Source organism: Hippocampus bargibanti, linkage group LG01 (assembly GCF_051943395.1).
Source record: "Hippocampus bargibanti isolate YZ-2025 linkage group LG01, ASM5194339v1, whole genome shotgun sequence".
NCBI classification, from domain to species: Eukaryota; Metazoa; Chordata; class Actinopteri; order Syngnathiformes; family Syngnathidae; genus Hippocampus; species Hippocampus bargibanti.
Window position 1 is genome coordinate 34,365,861 of NC_142734.1, and position 18,306 is coordinate 34,384,166.

General features: G+C 41.4%; 2 protein-coding genes across 2 annotated transcripts; both read left to right on the forward strand.

Annotated features, from left to right (window-relative positions):
• Positions 1-445: 445 nt before the first annotated feature.
• On the forward strand, positions 446-8,077 carry e2f1 (E2F transcription factor 1). Its single transcript, XM_089012713.1, has 7 exons — positions 446-1,662; positions 2,385-2,484; positions 3,265-3,484; positions 3,602-3,754; positions 3,944-4,058; positions 4,153-4,426; positions 5,303-8,077. The coding sequence occupies exons 1-7, from the start codon at positions 1,411-1,413 to the stop codon at positions 5,530-5,532; spliced, it is 1,344 nt and encodes a 447-aa protein (XP_088868839.1). The 5' UTR covers positions 446-1,410; the 3' UTR covers positions 5,533-8,077.
• Positions 8,078-8,590: 513 nt separating this feature from the next.
• Positions 8,591-17,521, forward strand: LOC148904016 (protein-glutamine gamma-glutamyltransferase 2-like). The gene is made up of 15 exons (XM_089004936.1): positions 8,591-8,612; positions 9,602-9,796; positions 10,273-10,509; positions 10,586-10,704; positions 11,812-11,940; positions 12,469-12,646; positions 12,724-12,859; positions 13,093-13,196; positions 13,272-13,511; positions 13,597-13,626; positions 13,706-13,753; positions 14,111-14,317; positions 14,407-14,567; positions 14,941-15,080; positions 15,459-17,521. Exons 1-15 carry the CDS (start codon positions 8,591-8,593, stop codon positions 15,607-15,609), a joined length of 2,097 nt encoding a protein of 698 aa, XP_088861062.1. The 3' UTR covers positions 15,610-17,521.
• Positions 17,522-18,306: the final 785 nt, after the last annotated feature.

Consider the following 18,306-nt stretch of genomic DNA (forward strand, 5'->3'; position numbering starts at 1 on the left):
TCGCTACCACAGTTGTCAATTTGTAGCAAAATATTCAAACTAATGCCATGGACAAGCGTGTTGGTTTTTGAAACGTTAATTCCAATAATGACTTAATTTACTTGAAAAATTATAACAGATAAATATTCATTTCCAAATTTCGAAAAGGTAAAAAAAGATGTTGACATTGTTTCAAAACATTTTAGACACGTGGTTTATTTAAAATAAATGCGATAATATCATACATGATCATCAAATTAAATATATAACACCTACTGCGTGACACCGAAACGCATCTTTGCATCGACAACTCTGCGATCGATAAAATGACTGACAACAAAATCCGCCAATCAAATAGCGTTTACCTCCTCTCGAAGGGGACTCCGTTTCTCGACCAATGAAAGGCACCAAATTAGCACACGTGTCGGTTTCGCGGCAAAAAAGATTTCGCGCGAAAAGTGTCCCATCCTTGTTTGGACCTGGATCAGCTGGGACAATAACAACAATTCGGCACGTCAACCGGGCATCGGAGACCTTTTTAGAAATGGACTGCACCCGTTACGAGCTTCTTGCGGCCGAGCAGATGGCGATTTGGCGGATCCGTTAATTCACGGGAAGCTTTATTTTCTGTCTTTTTTAAAATCTGCACTTTAGTCGGACATCTTCCCGCATACCCCAACAAACCGAGGGGGTTGTGGCTAATGACATTGCTAGCATGCTAATATGACTAACTGTGTTCTCATGTAGGACGTCGTTTATTCATATCCTATTCAACGAACACGTTATTAAAATGGTTCGAACATAACGGAAGCCTTTTGGTGGAGGTGAAGGCGACTGTCTTCGTGCCGCACAGCGCTTTCCACCCTTTCTGGAAAACTACCGCGAAGTTTTTACTCGTCCTCTCGTTCAAGTTTGTATCGTGTCCGGTGTTGTGTTCTTTCTCCGTAAACCATAAACGGAGACTTTGCTTCGCGTTTATGCGCTTTTCGTGTCGTCCCGACAAGTGACTAGCTCACTCGTTAGCATGCTTGTCGGCGGGGCCTGGTCTCGTGCTGACAACCACAGGTTAAAACAAAAGGATAGCATGCTAGCTGATTATCCATCTGCTTTTTTTACTGCCTCGTCCGCTTTGTGTGCGTAAACCCCCACTCTGGCTTCCCGAGCTGGTACGTATTTGTCACGATTTGTATTTTAAATGCGTTTTATACAACATCACCCCCTGCACTTTCGCGCGGAAGTAGGATTGCAATATGAGTGTCATACACACATGAGGAACTTCTCCCAAAAAGTCTCCACAAGTTGCTCAAGAACTCTTGAAGTCAAACGATCACGCGACTTCTTTCTCAAAGACAAAAGAACCTTTTAACCGGAGGACTTGTTGAGTTAGTGTGAATCTCGTTCTGGCATAGCAAATTGTGGGAGAACCCTGCCATGTCAGAGACTCTGATAACAGGCCACACTTCAGAGGATCTGTTGGCTGACTTAGAGACTTTGCTAAACTCAGGAGGCGTTGCTCTTGATCAGGACCACCAAATAGTTATCATCACCAGCCCCAGCAATGAGGGACTCCATCCGGACGCAGCTCCTTCCAGCATGGGAGAAATCTTGCTGTTTGCCACCCCGCAGGGATCCGCTGATGTGGCTTTCCAAGACAAGAGCAGGCCAGCCCTCGGAAGGCCATCGGTGAGGACTCGCAACCTTGGTGGACGGTTTGGCCAATCATGATCACATGTTACCGACATTCAAAGTGTGGAGAATTGTTATAACATTTTCCTAGGATGTTAAGCTATGGAATTTCACACATCCAAACATAAATATCAATATTTCTCATAAACACGCAAACAAAATAGATGTTTCTCCTCATCCACATGTGCCAGCATCACACGGGCTCCAAAATCATTGGTGGGTGGATGGTCCTGGGTCACCGTGAAACTGTCAGGCCATCCCAAAGCTCAGAGACACTGGGCCAGTATACATTTCATGAATACATCAGAATAAATAAACACCTTGCTTGCTTTTTAACTAAAATAATCTCCAATTTTCTCCACTGAAATTTAACTATACAGACATAGTATACAGTATTCATAAAATATGAATCACTGAAACTTATCGCATCATGATTATAAATAGAGAATACCTACTTTTAGTAGATACCGGCCCTTTAATCGAGTAAATTCCTGCTTGATTCCCATATATTGCAGTAAAATTCCATTGTCAACTAAATTGTTTATCAGTGAATGTGAACGCTTGCTTCTCAGATATACATGTTCCATATGATTGGCGAAAAACCACTCCAGTGTCTCACTGTCCAATGACCAACCAACCAACCACGTGTTGATTTATCGAGTACATTTCTGATCGGAATGTCCTTTTTGGGTCATTTCCTCTTTGCATGTGTTTATCAGGTTAAAAGGAAGTTGGACCTGGACAGCGACCATCAGTATGTTAGCACGACGCGGCCATCTTCGGGCCACGAGCCTCCCTCCACACCTGCCCCTCCTAGAGGTAGATACACTTTCACACACACGTACATGTGAGCTTATTCTTCATGTCAGTTCTCATGTATTCATTCATTCAATAGAAGTTACAGACAAACCGGACTTGATGCCACGACTAAAACAATATCAATCATGCAAAGGAGTTGTTTTCGCTAAATGTCAGAGATGTTTGTTCGGACACTGAATAAAGGCTCGAACACAGGAAGATTGTCTGTTGCTGCCAGCAGGGGACGTAGCCATTAATGACCGACGCCCAACTTCTGCAGCCCTCTGCCTAGCTATTTATTGAGAGTATATGTAAATTTAAGTGATACATTAGTAAAACATAGTCTTTTTGATTTGAATACCACGCCCCTGGACGTCCCAAGCACCAGCATCTATAAACTAACAGAGCATGGACATTCTAATGGGTTATCTTTCCGTGAACTGATAGATTTTTAACCCGGCTAATGAGCTCTTCCTGTGAAGGAGTTACCAGGTCCTAAATTCCACCCAAAGGCTAGAACACTCCTACCCGAGGATGACAGTTTAACAGGCTGTGTCTGTTCACCTCGGATTGACCCCAGATTTTCTGTGCTTCCATTGTGGGCCTTGTGTTCGGCTAAGTCAGCATACAACAGCATGAAACAGAAATATGCTAACTTCCATTCTCTCTATTCTATATCACTAAACAATACTACGTGGATCACAACAATGAAAAATTCAAATAATCCAAAATGTGAAGGTTTGGAAATGAAATGATCAGCAGAATCTTCGCAATGACGTTTTGTGCTCGTTCTCCTCCCAGTTCCTCGCACCCTTACCGAGAAGTCTCGCTATGATACTTCTTTGAACTTGACCACCAAGCGCTTTCTGGACCTCCTGTCCAAGTCAGCTGATGGCGTGGTGGACCTGAACTGGGCCTCGCAGGTCCTGCATGTCCAGAAGCGACGCATCTATGACATCACCAACGTTCTGGAAGGGATCCAACTCATTTCTAAAAAATCCAAGAATCACATCCAGTGGCTGTGAGTGGACTGCAATTGTTTTACCCACCCATTCTGTTTTATTCAGCCTCGTCTGTCATTTGATCGAAACGTAGTTAAGGTGTGCTGTAAACGACTTTGTTTGCTCGTTCTCCACAGCGGCAACCGTGTCGACGGGGCCTCGGTGGCCTTCCAGCAGGACCTGCAAACGGAAGTGTGCAACCTCACCGCAGCGGAGGAGAAACTGGACAATCTCCTCTCCAAATGCAATCTTCAGTTCAGATTGCTGACAGAAGAGCCGAAGAACAAAAGATATCCTTTTGACCAACAAGTTCTGATGAATCGAGTCAATGGACAAGTTTTGTGACGATCACGTATGTTTGTAAGTACAGTCAAGTCTCGTTATATCGATATTCTCGGGAGTGGGAAAAAATATCGATATAACCGGACTATCGATATATCCGATCCTGCGCATTTTGGTCCTTAATGATTGTTTGTCACGCTGGGCTACGTGCGCTGCCAGGATTTGAGAGCGTCGTTCGATACCTCGGACCAGTTGGTCATGGTGATCCAATCTCCGCCAGAGACCCAGATGCAAATATCAGACCCCAGCGAGGTTGGCACCCTCATATTTCATCTAAACCCTTTTACAGGGGCGGGGGGGAGAAATCCCATCCGCCAATTTTCATCTTCTTTTTGTCATTCTCAAGGGTTACCAGGTGTCGTTGAAGAGCACGCAGGGTCCCATCGACGTTTTCCTCTGTCCAGATGACAGCTCTGGGGTTTGCAGCCCCGTAACTGGAAATAGTCCCTCGAAAACAAGTGCTGATGTCTCGGCTCACGCGCACGCATCAGCCCGTCGCTCTACACCCAGCAAAAACAGAAGCTCCTCGTCTTTGGAAGTAGCAGCGTCATCTCCAGCGTCCACGGCGACGGCGGAGTCTCAGCCAGAGTCTTCGACGTTGTTGTTAAGTGGACCCACGGGTACGTGACAGCTAACTCGTTTGTTTTCAGCCAGGTTGTTTGTGGAAGTCGTGCACATCAGTTTGCGATTTGAGATACATATTGAATTATTAATAGAAGTTCCTTTCTGGTGAACAGCTTATGAATATTCATGTTGCAACATGACAACAAAAAATATGACGTTGGTATATGAGGATGCTCTATGTTTGGTCTGACACAATGTGTTTCACTTAAATGTTTAGGATAGGGCATTTCTATTATTCACTTTTGAAAAGGTTAGTATTTTTCCACTTTTTGCTTTTATTTTTTCCTGTGCGTATTCTATCCTACTCGTACAACTAAAAAGACAACATTTTAAAGCTACAGTAAAGTCTCGTTATATCGATATTCAAGGGAGTCCGAAAAAATATCGATATAACTGGGACTATCGATATATCCGACCCTGTTTGCATGTAATTTTCTCCGTGCGTGCATAGAAATAGTATCGATATAACCGGGACTATCGATATATCCGATATCGATATAACGAGACTTTACTGTAATTTAAAACCACACGTTCATAGTAGATCCATTTTCCAGATCCGCTTTATCCTCAGCGGAGGAGTTCTGGCGCCCATCCCCGTCATTTTCGGGGAGTAGTTGGGGGAAATCCAGCATATTTAGTAGAAAATTATGTTTTATGGGGACCTGGGAACGGATTCTTCTCATTTTTAATGGTTTCTAATGGGAAATAAATGTTTGGCAGAGGAACCTTTCGCCTTACACACATTTTCCGGGAACCAATTAAGTTCGTAAGATGAGTTATCGCTGTATATAGAAAATAAAGCTCAGGGAAAAGTTAAAGGCAATGAGTTTCATATTTTTAAGAAGTAGCTGGTGTTTTTTCTTCTGTGGCAGAATCCCTTCTGAACGGTGACCCGCTCTCAGACTTTGGGGTCATGGCAGACTTTGACTTCTCCGCGGACTTCCTCCACGGAGAGAACCTCCCTCTCCCGCTGGATGGTTTCATCAACTTGTCTCCACCACACAGTCTGGACTACCACTTTGGCCTGGAGAGCGACTCAGGCATCACCGAACTGTTCGATAGTGACTTTGGTGACCTGTCACAAGTTTTAGGGGAGAGTTAGACAAGGATTTGGTTGGGGAGTGGGTGGGATTTTAGCTCTGGGAATACGCAGACTAGTATAGTGTACCTTCGGAGGTCCCAGCTTTTTTGTTTTGTTCAAAATAGAACGGGTTCACCGTTATAAAACTTTGAAATACTATACAGTGCAGGTGAGGTTTTAAATAGCATTTATGTTTGTGTGTACTCGTACCTCACTTTGAGACGCGCTGTCATGGGCGATGTAATTTCTCGAGAATTAAAGGACAACCGACGTCACTTTTTTATTTCTTAACTGACATCCGAAAAATGTTTTATAGCATCTAAAATACCCCATACACGCACTATGATATTTTTAGTCAAATACAAAACACCAATAAAAATGACTTAAAGTGTCTAAAAAGTACTTCAATTTGAAACCGGAAGTGGCCAGTTTCAGAAGGTCCCGCCCCCAGTTCGTGACGTCACGGAAGACATCTTGCCTTGATCGAGAATCAAAACAATGGCTTCAGATTCGGAGAATATGCTTTCTTGTTACTCGTCCAATTATGAATATGATTCAAATAGTTCTGAAGAGGAAAGCATACATGTTTGCAATCGATTAAATAATTTATTCCATGCCATTTTGAGGTATCTGGGGGCGGGAAAGGTCGTAAAATAAGAGGCAGAAAATAGAAACAAAGCTCCTGTAAGGAATTAATCAGTCCGTTTCCACAGGCGGATTAATTCCTTACACAGAGCTTTGCCGCCCTCTTCTGCCTCTTTTTGGTACAACACGAAGTTTTCAGGCCAGCCAAGTACAGCCAAATGCATTGACGTGATGGAAGGACTGCTACAATGTGTCCTTTTTTCGGTCAGGGGCGTTCCTTCAGTGACGTCACGTACGGACTCGTCACCAACTCAAAAACAAGACTTCCGGAATATTCAGCGCGAGTCTTAAAATGTAAAATATAGCTATATGCGGTGGAATCTTTGTAAAATACGCTCAGTAGAAGTCACTTGAAGCCATTTTACAAATTATGGACACAACTTGTCCGGACACGTCGGTTGTTCTTTAATGCGCACTTTTTTTCCTTAAAAAAAGTAATTAATGAAAAGGGGGGCGGGATATCAGAAAAATAGGGGATATTTTATACTGCACACGGGTTTAGAGGACACAATTTGTCACACTGTTGAGCTGTTTACTGTGTTGATCATATTTAATATCAAATGCTACAAATCTATCAATAATAATGCGATGGCATTGGTGCAACTATCCTATTGAGTTTTTTTTCTGTCCTGAACTTTGCAAACTTTCAAGGCGTATTGATATAAATGTTTTTTTTTTCTTACTTTTGGGATATTCACGGTGAATTCCAAAACGCAAAAAAATGGCGTCAGTTCCAGTCATCGTATCTTATCTGTTCCTGCCATTTCAGTTGGCTGTAACAAAAAAATAAATGTCGTGTCGAATATTACAAGACAACAGACATGCTGTTTATCCGTGAATTATACACATAGGTGTAATTGTAAGACTAATTTCTACTGTACAAGGAAGCTTCCTTTCTTTAGCAATATTTTCTGAGAATAATATAATACAAATTGCGTATCATAATTACCATATTTTCGGCACTATAAGGCGCTTTTGAGTATAAGACGCACCTTCAATGAAAACAATTTTCATATATAACGGGCACCGCATAATATGGTGTATTATACGGTGCATAGAATAGAAGCAACACTAGTGGTTGCGATTGTGTTATGCATCCTCTAGATGGAGCTACGTTAAAAAGAATACAATACAATACAGGTTATACAGTGCTTTCCCCTCGCCGCAGCTGAAACCGCCTGAACTGTCGGCTTCTAAGAAAACGGACATTTTGGGGTGCGCCTTATAGTGTGGAAAACATGTTACATTTTCAACAACATTGAAACATTGATTGGGATTTGGACAACAGTTTACAGTCTGATATCGTCTGTAAATGGCCCCTTTTTTATGTCGCCCTGTTTTTTTAGCCAGTTATCAGAGTGGGAAAAATGCCACACGCTACTGAGTGCATTACAACCAGCAAATTGGGGGGAGAAATTGCAAAGAGGCACTATACAGTTCTATTTGGGTTACTGTTTAAAGAGTTAATGGAATTAAGAAAGTGTTTTATTGTTCCTCCCAGTTTTTGCTGAACATTATCTTAAAGTGCAACTATAATTAACTTGAGTGAGGAATTCAAAGTAGCTTTTTTTCCAACCGAGGTCAGGGTTAAAAAAACACTCAATCATCTGGGTGTAACTTGCCTCAGAGCCAAGACAAAACGAACGGTGTCCTTTCGACCTCTTCAAAATTGACCTTTTTCTTCAAACATATGGAAACTGATATTATTCCCATTCTCCAAGGTCTAAATTAGCTAAATATAGCAGTTATTGTGATCTTGGACCTTGTAAACCATGTAATTTTATTGTTGACATTTTTCAAAAACGCTGCAAAACTTGGGATATTATGTCCTTATTTTCATTGTAGCTTTCCAGAGGTTGATGCTATAGCAATTAAAAGTGGTACCAAATGAAAGCTAATAACATTTTCTTGCATATGGTAGTAAACACATGAGCACCTGTGTTAATTTTAATTAATTTTAATGCACAAACATCTATTTTTTTATGCTTGGAAAGGATGCCATCATATATATAATACATAACTTTATCTCAAAAATGTTACTCTTAATGCATGTATATAATTTATTATCACTAATTATGTTTTATCTCTTCATTTCAGATTGTAAGTGAAAGCTGATTTGTTAAAATTTGTGACACTGTCCTTGTGTTATTGTCCAGACAGCAGGAAGGCGTTCATTCCTTCAGTCCGTACGAAAGATCAAGCATGGGACATGTGCACACGACAAGAGCATGTTGCTCTCTTTCCTGCTCTTGAAAAAAGCACCATATCCATTTGTTACCACATTAATAATGTTTGTTCGGGATAACCATCAAAGTTCTCAATTCATTTGTTGGCGTGCTCATCAGAAAGAAGTAAAAGTGAGATTGTTATCACAGGGTGGGAGGAGCCTTCTTATCACTCGTTGCTGTTGCTTGTCAGAGTTGTCAGTCAGAACATGGAGGCCACGCCACAAACAGGTGAGCGCCACACCACGAGCCACTTTTTACACTTTTATACATAAAACAAAATGTGTTTTTTTTTAACCTGCCGTGTGTTGTCAAACAATTCTAACATTCCATACGATATGATGGAAACATATCTGGTGTGTTTGCGCCTGCACAGATTGATTGACAGTTGCTGTGAATGTAAAAGGAGAGACAGTTTGTGTCAAAACCAGACACACCTTGACATTTTCCGTTGCTACCTTAACGAGTTGTAAAAAATATTAATTATTATACAGCGTATGTAATATATTTCTGCATCCCATTCAAGTATAAATTTAAAGATATGGACTCAATGACAACATAGTGACATTTGCCATTGGATTGGATTAGCCTTTATTAGTCTCGCAGTGGATAAATTTACATTTCACAGCAGCAAAGTGATGAAAGTAAAAGGAAAGGAAGAAGTAGAAAAACAAACTACAGGACCTGGTGTAAAGGCAGCTTCTATTGCGGCGCCATCTTGAAATCAAAACAACTAAAAACTAACTAAATAACAAATACAGTAATATGACAACACAAAGACACAGAGTCATTCATTCTTAAGCACTTTCTGTACCCTCTTTGTTACATGAAGCAGTTCTAGATGAAAGAGGAGAGGATCAAAGCATCCTATTCACCAATGGATCAGGGAAGTCGTGGTGAAATGTACATGTCTGCTACAAGCTAAATCTCGAAAGAAATCACAAAGCTGTAGCATCCATAGACGAAAAGAGTCAATATTCTCACATCTCCCACGTAAATCCGCTTCAATTCCAAGCCGCGACATATGAAGTCACGTCAATGATTCTTGAAAACAAAAATGATGAGGGCCGTGCTATTTTATATTTATTGATTTACATTAATTTACAGTATTTATTACTATTTTAAACATATAATTTCTGTTTGAACGAATGAACCAAACCTAGGGAGAGAAAAAAAACATGTTATCGCCGGGTTGCACCTTTCAACTGTCTTCATTTCAGGTCCAAACAGAGGCCAAAGGCGCCTAAAATTGGTCAACTTTGAGATCCAGGAAAACCACATTTCTCATGAGACCCAGGGGCTCAGCGACAAACATCTGGTGGTCCGGAGAGGGAAGCCATTCAAAGTTACTCTGCTGTTTTACGGACGAAAGTGGAACCCAAAAGCAGAGCGTCTGGCCTTGCAGGTTTTATTAGGTAATTTTGTACACACACACAAAAAAAAAAACAATGGTGTTCATCAATTCCAGTCCACGACACTTTTTGACTGACTTTTTTTAAAACTTCAGATTGGCCTTCAAAGAATATAATCTAATCCTCGCTGATGACAAATATTCTGTGATCCATTTGGAAAACATTCCGCTTGGTAAAGAGGTTCGGGGATTGGCTTGATAGGTCGATATGTAGGTTTCGAGGTAGCTAGCTAGCTAGCATGGTAGGTTGGTGGGCAGATAGATATCTGACTAGCCAGCTAGAGAGCTAGTCAATAAAAATCATCAGTCATGTTTTGTTTTTTTTATCCTTGCCCAGACCTTTCCAATTTATCCATGGGAATGAATATTAAACACACAAACAAGTATTTTGTACACACACTATATCACGTTCATGTCCACAAATGAGTAAAATTAGCAAACGAAATGGACACAGGTGAAGCTCTTATTCCCCATTCACAGGTGAAATGTCAGCGAAAATGTTGGTCCACTTCTCCGACAAGTGGTCCGATCCACATAGCTGGTCAGCACGAATTTACCCAGGCAACATAGGCCGTCGTGTCGTCACCATCCACGTTTGCGCCCCTGTGCTGTCCTCCGTGGCGCGATACCAACTCTTGGTACACATAGCGGGCGCACACGAACAAAGCAGCTACGTTGCAGGAACATTTGTGCTGCTCTGCAACCCTTGGCTCAAGGGTGAGTTTTGGAATGTGACTCGGCCATCTTGTGTCCACAATTCAGTGCAATGAGCCCCTTTTTTCTTTCCTTTAAGAGGATCCGGTGTACATGCCACTGGACGTGCAACGACAAGAGTATATCAAGAGTGATTATGGTGTGATCTATATGGGCACAGATGTCAACGTTATTCAGCGGCCCTGGTCGTTCGGTCAGGTAAATTTATGCAGTTGGCTGAACACCCGTACGGCATATGCAGTCATCTGTGGCCCCCTGCCCATGTCTGCTTCCTCCGTTTAAAAATGACTCATAAGGGGCAACGATTGTAACTGCCTCTTTTAGCTTGGTTTGAGATAATTTGTAAAATGTCTTCAAATGACTTCTACTGAGCGTATTTTACAAAGATTCCACCGCATATAGCTGCTATATTTTACCTTTTAAGACTCATGCTGAATATTCCGGAAGTCTTGTTTTTGAGTTGGTGACAAGTCCGTACGTGACGTCACTGAAGGAACGTCCCTGACCGAAAAAAAAGACACATTGTAGCAGTCCTTCCATCACGTCAATGTTTGTTTGGTCTGAAAACCTCGTATTGCGCCAGAAGAGGGCGTCCAAGCTCCATATAAGGAATTTGTCAGGCTGTGGAAACGCAATACACTGTCATGTCTACAAGAGGTCGCCATTGTCTGCCTCTTTTTGGGTGAGACATTTCCCCCCAATGTTGCCTCAAAATGGCACGGAATAAATTATTTAATCGATTGCAAACATGTATGCTTTCCTCTTCAGAACTATTTGAATCATATTCATTACTGGATGTGTAACAAGAAAGCATCTTCTCCGAATCTGAAGCCATTGTTTTGATTCTCCAGCAATGCAAGACGTCTTAGCGTGACGTCACAAACTGGGGGCAGGACTTTTTGAAAATGCCCAATTTTTTGCAGTTTTAGCACACTTTAAGTCATTTTTATTGGTGTTTTTCATTTGACCAAAAATATCAGCCTGCGTGTTTTGGGTATTTTAGATGCTATAAAACGTTTTTCTGATGTCAGTTAGGAAACAAAAAAGTGACGTCGGTTGTCCTTTAACAACAGCTGAAGTTGGAACAAAGCTCCAGCATGGAAAAAAAGGGAAATTCTGCCACCTTTTGGAAATGAAAAGACATTGCCAGAGGCCATGGCCAGCGCTTTATCAGCAGCCAAGCATGAAAAAACAAAACCCGAACAAATTCAGGAATGGCTATTTAAATCTGACAATAAGCTTGACAGCCCTGATGAAGCCGTTCAGATTGCAAATATGAGACTCAGTCAGTGTTTGTGTTCACAGTATGAGCCTGGAATTCTCGAGGCGTGTCTTCAGCTGCTACAGGTCAGCCCACAGCACCTCAGCAACAGTCACAAAGACTACGTCCGACGAGCAGACCCGACCTACCTGAGCAGGATCATCTGTGCTATGGTGAGACACAAAAATCCCAAGCAACCTTTGCACAAAAGAGTTTCCTCCTGTTCACAACAACGACACCATTTTTTTGGTTCCTAACTGAAATCAGAAAAAATGTTTTATCGCATCTAAAATACCCAAAACACGCAGGCTGATATTTTTAGTCAAATGCAAAACACCCATAAAAATGACTTAAAGTGTGCTAAAACTGCAAAAAAATTGGGCATTTTCAAAAAGTCCCGCCCCCTTGTTCGTGACGTCACAGAAGACATCTTGCCTTGACCGAGAATCAAAACAATGGCTTCAGATTCGGAGAAGATGCTTTCTTGTTACACATCCAGTAATGAATATGATTCAAATAGTTCTGAAGAGGAAAGCATAAATGTTTGCAATCATTTAAAGAAGTTCTTCCGGGTCATTTTGAGGCGTCAGGAATGATTTGGAGCGTCCCACAAAGAACACCCTTTCTTGAGAATCAACATATTTCCAAGTGGTTTTCTCTTTATGGACCATAATGGCTTTCAATCTCTGTTGGCCTTCAAGGTGAACTCCAATGATGACATGGGTCTTGTGGAGGGCAAGTGGAAGGGCAGCTACAAAGATGGTGTCGAGCCTACCCAGTGGAGCGGCAGTGCAGACATTCTTCACCGCTGGATGACATCCAAAGGCACACCTGTGCGTTATGGACAGTGCTGGGTCTTTGCATCTGTCCTCTGCACAGGTGCTATTCATATTTTTATTTGTCAACATATGCAAATGCCAGTATGTTACACTTTGTCCTGTTTTTTTTTTGTCCAGTAATGCGAGTGCTTGGGATTCCCTCCAGAGTGGTGACAGTGTTTAACGCAGCGCACGATGGTGATGGGAACCTGATCACTGAAGAATTTTATTCAAGCACCGGGGAAAGACTCGGGTTGTCAAAGGACAGTATTTGGTTGGTATCTCTTCATCTTAAAAATGTACGGTATGCAAAATGCATGCTTAGGTAGTCCTATCACCGTTTTTGCTATTGTTGTTGTAAATAAATAAATAAACCAAGAAATTAATACCAAAAAAATCCAGGTAGCTTTTGTGAATGAGTGAGCCGAAGCAGGTACCCTGTGGAACACTCTTGAATATCTATGTACCACTATTCTTCCCATGTATTTCGTGTATGTACACATACAGGAACTTCCACGTGTGGGTGGAGTGCTGGATGAAAAGGTCGGACATTGGTGCCGGATTTGACGGCTGGCAGGTTGTAGACCCAACACCACAAGAAACGAGTGCAGGTTTGCGGATATTTTAACGCGACAGCATACATTATTGGTTCAATTGAAATATGTTCAAGGATGTTTCTGCTGCAGGAGCATACCGCTGTGGTCCATGTCCAGTGGTGGCAATCCAAAGGCATAGCCTCGGCACCCCATTTGACACCGGCTTCGTTTATGCCTCTGTTGATGCGGACATTGTACGCATGATAGTGCGTTCCGGTAAGGTGGTGGGGAAGAAGGTGGACACCAAGTGGGTGGGACGCTTGATCTTCACCAAGAGCATCGGTTCAGATGCGCCAGAAGATCTGACGGATTCTTATAAGAGACAGAAACGTAGGAAAGCTTCTATTGAGGGAGAATTTTAGCGTACAATTAGCATAGAAGCTCAATGTTCTTTTTGTGTTGGTTTTTGTTACAGGAGATCAAACATACCGAGTGGGAAACTCAGGTCAATGATATTTTATCTATTATTTAATCTGCTTATTTGCCGTTTCCGTGTGTAATTGAGCGCTTCTTCTTTTGTATAGTCTGTCGGGCCTCACGTTCTATCGGACCTCGTCCTCCCGAAGAATTGGGTAATATACGATTGTTGATACTTTCTCACCTGAGCTGGTTTCGCCATTGTTTTACTCAATGTATACCCCTTTTTTGTTCTGTTTTTAAAACTTCAACGTGTTCACTGAATGGAACTGTTTTATTGCTTTTTCAATAGTGTAATTGAACATTTTTATCGTTTTGTACAGTATGTCCTTTATTACGTTCGGACATGCCTCGTTCACCCATAGAAGGTACAGTAATATACTATCTCTGACCTATCATCTGGAAAAGTGTTAACTGAGCGACACAAGTTAATTTAAAAAAATAGTGTGTGTACTTTGATATATTACAGCAATAATAACAGTCTTCCTCTTACGGTCTTTGTTCCTGTCCAGGCGCGTCTAGCTTGGATGTGACCTTGACCGTACAAGGAGACCCGATTGTGGGTGAGAACATCAACCTCACAGTGGCAGTCACAAACCTAACAAACAGCACACGCCTCTTGAGGGAACACCTGAACGCTCACTTGAAAGAATTCAATGGCGGTCCAGAAAAAAGCTTCTGGAAGAGCCATCAAGAGGTGTGCATTCAGCCATTTGAAGGTAAGCTGTCCCAGTGCCACACAGACTGATGAAAAACCACCATCAGGGGGGAAAAAATGTTTTTCATTTTGTTTTGCATTTCTGTGCAGATTTAACACATCACCTTTTCATCCCATCCTCTATGTATGAGGCTTTCCTGTCAGGCGATGACATTGTGAAGGTGGTGGTTGTTATCAAGGACTTAAAGACCAAAGAGAGGGTCTTGGCTATACAGGATTTCAACTTTAGCTCACCAAAAATAAATATAAAGGTAGTCATCAGTACTTCTTTGCAAAAAGTTTACCGGGGGAAAAAAACCAAACACACACTTTCTACTCAAAGCTGCAGACGCAGAAGTAGATAGAATAAGTGAACACGCCAAGTATTGTACTGCCAAATGCATTCAACTGCGATGCAGTTGCTTCTGAGGACTGACTTGAACTGTTCATCTCATCATCATTTCAATTATAAACTGTTGCGCTGATCAAACCCCAAATTAAGCTTTCAGTTTGTTGCCCCTTCTAAATTCATTCACTTTTGCCCAAACATTAAGCAACATCTAGTTTTATGCAATCCCATTGATTGACGAGTAACGACATATCTCAGAATCAGCTTGTCACCTCCTCACCCCGATTCTCATGCAGGTTGAAGGCGGGGATAATATCCAACTGAAAAAGGAGCACACGGCAATTGTGTCATTCACCAACAAGCTCAACAAATCTCTTAACGGCGCTATTCTCACTGTCGAGGGCTATGGTTTGTTGCATGGAAAACAAGAGGCCAGGTGGGTCTTTGCACACTTCTTTTGAAGTTCCATAGTCTCATTCCAGTCATGCTACGCGTGTAGTTTTTACTATCTTAGGAATGGTGTTACTGGAATGCCGTCAGGTATGACTTACTGTGAAAGAAACACGTCAACATTCCAACTTGGTTTCTTAGATTTACTGTATGTCATGTTGCAGGGAGTATTGAGTGAGATGTTTGTGTTTGTACAAGTCCCTCTCTACTCTATATGAACCAATTGTCAATGAAAATGTTATCATATATATATATATATATATATATATATATATATATATATATATATATATATATATATATATATATATATATATATATATATATATCAGTATTGCTCACTTTGAATGACTCTCTCCTTTAGGCTCACCGTCCTGCATCCAGATGAGAAAATCGAGAAGAAAGTTGCTATCATGGCATCTACTGCAGGCACAAAGCTGCTGATTGCTTCATTCTCGCATAACAGTTCCAGCGTCGTTTCGAGAAAGTATCACAAAGTGTCCGTCACCATCTAGTGACACTGAAAAGTCATGGAATCATGTGGAAAGTTGACATTTTTTCGTGGAATTCCTCATGCATTTTCATGACCTCTCCGTCTACTTTTTCTTTTTAATCAATATATTTCCAAAAGTCAGCAGAATGATTCAAATATGACAGAACTGTTTAAACAAATGGTGGTTCCTGGATATCTTATCTTGTTATCAGGTTACAAGGTGAGTGAAAGGGTTCATAAAGCAATTGAGTTGCCTGATATTGGTGTCGGCAATGTAGGTTCAATGCGAACGGTGATCAAGCGAATGGTTATCAATCTCCGCATTAATCTGGCTGTGATAGACAGGCGACCAATCAGAGGGGCAGGGATCCTTTTACCCAAATTCAACTGAAACCATGTACAGAGAAGCAGTATGGAAAATGTTTGAATGGGTTTTATTCTAGATGCTGTTGGTCCAAGCGACCACTTGATGGAAACATTGGCCCATGATGTTTTTGTCTTTGGTTCACAATTTAAAAAAACCCAAAAATAAATAAACCCACATTATTTTCAGTCGAGTATTAAATAGTTTTTCAAAAATCCTCTGCAATGTATTTGCTGTCAAAATGCAAAAGTCTGCCATAAATAGAGTTACCGTATCTTCTCCAATATCCCTATTACATACTGTGAAACCTATCTTATTGTTTATTACTCTTATCTTTATTATTATTATGATCGGTATTATATTTTTCACTGCACCCTATGCGATTTGAGTTTTGGGCAAGAGGCAGGCTACACCCTGGCTTCGTTGACATGCATTGAGTCAAAACCTTGACACATTTACACCTCACATCTCATCTAAATATATTCATGTCTTTTCCATGTCTAGCTAAGCATAAAAAAAAGACATTTATTGGGCGGAGATCTTCTCCAAGACACACAAGGGACATTCAGCTCCTGGTTAGGCTATGGTTAGGAATCCTGCCCTCTTCTTTGATGCCTTGATACCACGGGTGTCAAAGTCAAGGCCCGTGGGCCAAATCTGGCCCACCACATCATTTGATTCGGTCCAAGAAAGCAAATCCAACCTGTGAAATTCCATAATGCTTGCTTAAAGGACAACCGACGTCTCCGGACAAGTTGTGTCCATAATTTGTAAAATGGCTTCAGATGACTTCTACTGAGCGTATTTTACAAAAATTCCACCGCATATAGCTATATTTTACGTTTTAAGACTCGCATTGAATATTCCGGAAGTCTTGTTTTTGAGTTGGTGACGAGTCCTCACCCTACGTCACTGAAGGAACGCCCCTGACTGAAAAAAAAAGGACACATTGTAGCAGTCCTTCCATCACATCAATGCATTTTGCTGTACTTTGGTCTGAAAACTTCGTGTAGGACCAAAAAGAGGCAGAAGAGGGCGACAAAGCTCCATGTAAGGAATTAATCAGCCTGTGGGAACGGGCTGATTAATTCCTTACACGGATTTGTCGCCATTTTCTGCCTTTTTTTGGGTGTGACATTTCCCACCCCCGATGCCTCAAAATGACACAGAATAAATTCATTAATCGATTGCAAACATGTATGCTTTCTTCTTCAGAACTATTTGAATCATATTCATAACTGGATGTGTAACAAGAAAGCATTTTCTCCGAATCTGAAGCCATTGTTTTGATTCTCCAGCAAGGCAAGACGTCTTGGGGTGACATCACGAACAAGGGGGCGGGACCTTTTAAAATTGGCCACTTCCGGGTTCATTTTTTTTGTTGCAGATTTTGGACACTTTAAGTCATTTTTATTGGTGTTTTGCATTTGACTAAAAATATCATACTGCGTGTTTTGGGTATTTTAGATGCTATAAAACGTTTTTCTGATGTCAGTTAAGAAACAAAAGAAGTGATGTCGGTTGTCCTTTAAGAGTGGAAAAATATAAAGTCAAAAAATGTGTTCCACAATGTATTCTTTTCTCAATGTGCGCCTATGAATGGGTGGATGATTTAACGCCATGGTTGTCGGGGTGAACAGCTTGTGTTGTCACCTGAGTGTCAAGCAGACGCAGGCGATAATCAGACTGCACGCTTGCTGATTTTCAGACAAATTAAACGTCAGGGAAAAGCAGCCAGCGCGACCACTGAGAACGCTTTGAAAAGCTGAGCACGTCATAAATTATTAACGGCGCCCTCCTGCGCCCAGTATCCACACACAGACTCACACCGTCCATCTCTCCTGGCTTAGCAAATGTTAATGACACTTCTTTGTCTGAAGATGCATTTTTCACCCACTTTTCACCATGTCAATCATGGCTTCTTTTTCACCCTCACCCATCTTCTTGCATCTCATCTCATCTCCATCTCACACATTGTCTTGTCCATGTCTCTTTTTTTGTGTGTCCTTGTTAACTTCACCTCATTTGACCCGTCCAGACCATCTGTTTCTGTCTGGTTTGGAACATACCGTACTATTCCTCTTCCCTCCATCTTTTAGCACCTCAATTTTTATCCATCATTTTCTTGTTCTCTTCTCTATTTACTGTATCTTCCAATCAATATCATGGTTTATATTTTCTCTGTTTCTCTGTCCTTCCAGAATCTATCCTTCCACTCATCCTTTCTGCCCCCGAGATGGAAATGATCAATTTCCCCCTTTCATCCTCCTGGTCATTGACGATCCTTTCTTTCATCCATCTTTCTTTCTCTCTAATTAACTAAAGTTCCTTCCTTCCTATCCATCCATCCAAGAA

Excerpts from the sequence above, each read along its gene's own strand:
- e2f1 (XM_089012713.1), top strand. The coding sequence starts at position 1,411 with ATGTCAGAGACTCTGATAACAGGCCACACTTCAGAGGATCTGTTGGCT. Across the intron at positions 3,755-3,943 it reads GAAGAGCCGAAGAACAAAAG|GCTGGGCTACGTGCGCTGCC; the intron begins ATATCCTTTTGA and ends ATTGTTTGTCAC. Across the intron at positions 4,427-5,302 it reads GTTGTTAAGTGGACCCACGG|AATCCCTTCTGAACGGTGAC; the intron begins GTACGTGACAGC and ends CTTCTGTGGCAG.
- LOC148904016 (XM_089004936.1), top strand. The coding sequence starts at position 8,591 with ATGGAGGCCACGCCACAAACAG. Across the intron at positions 12,647-12,723 it reads TGCATCTGTCCTCTGCACAG|TAATGCGAGTGCTTGGGATT; the intron begins GTGCTATTCATA and ends TTTTTTGTCCAG. Across the intron at positions 13,754-14,110 it reads TCGTCCTCCCGAAGAATTGG|GCGCGTCTAGCTTGGATGTG; the intron begins GTAATATACGAT and ends GTTCCTGTCCAG.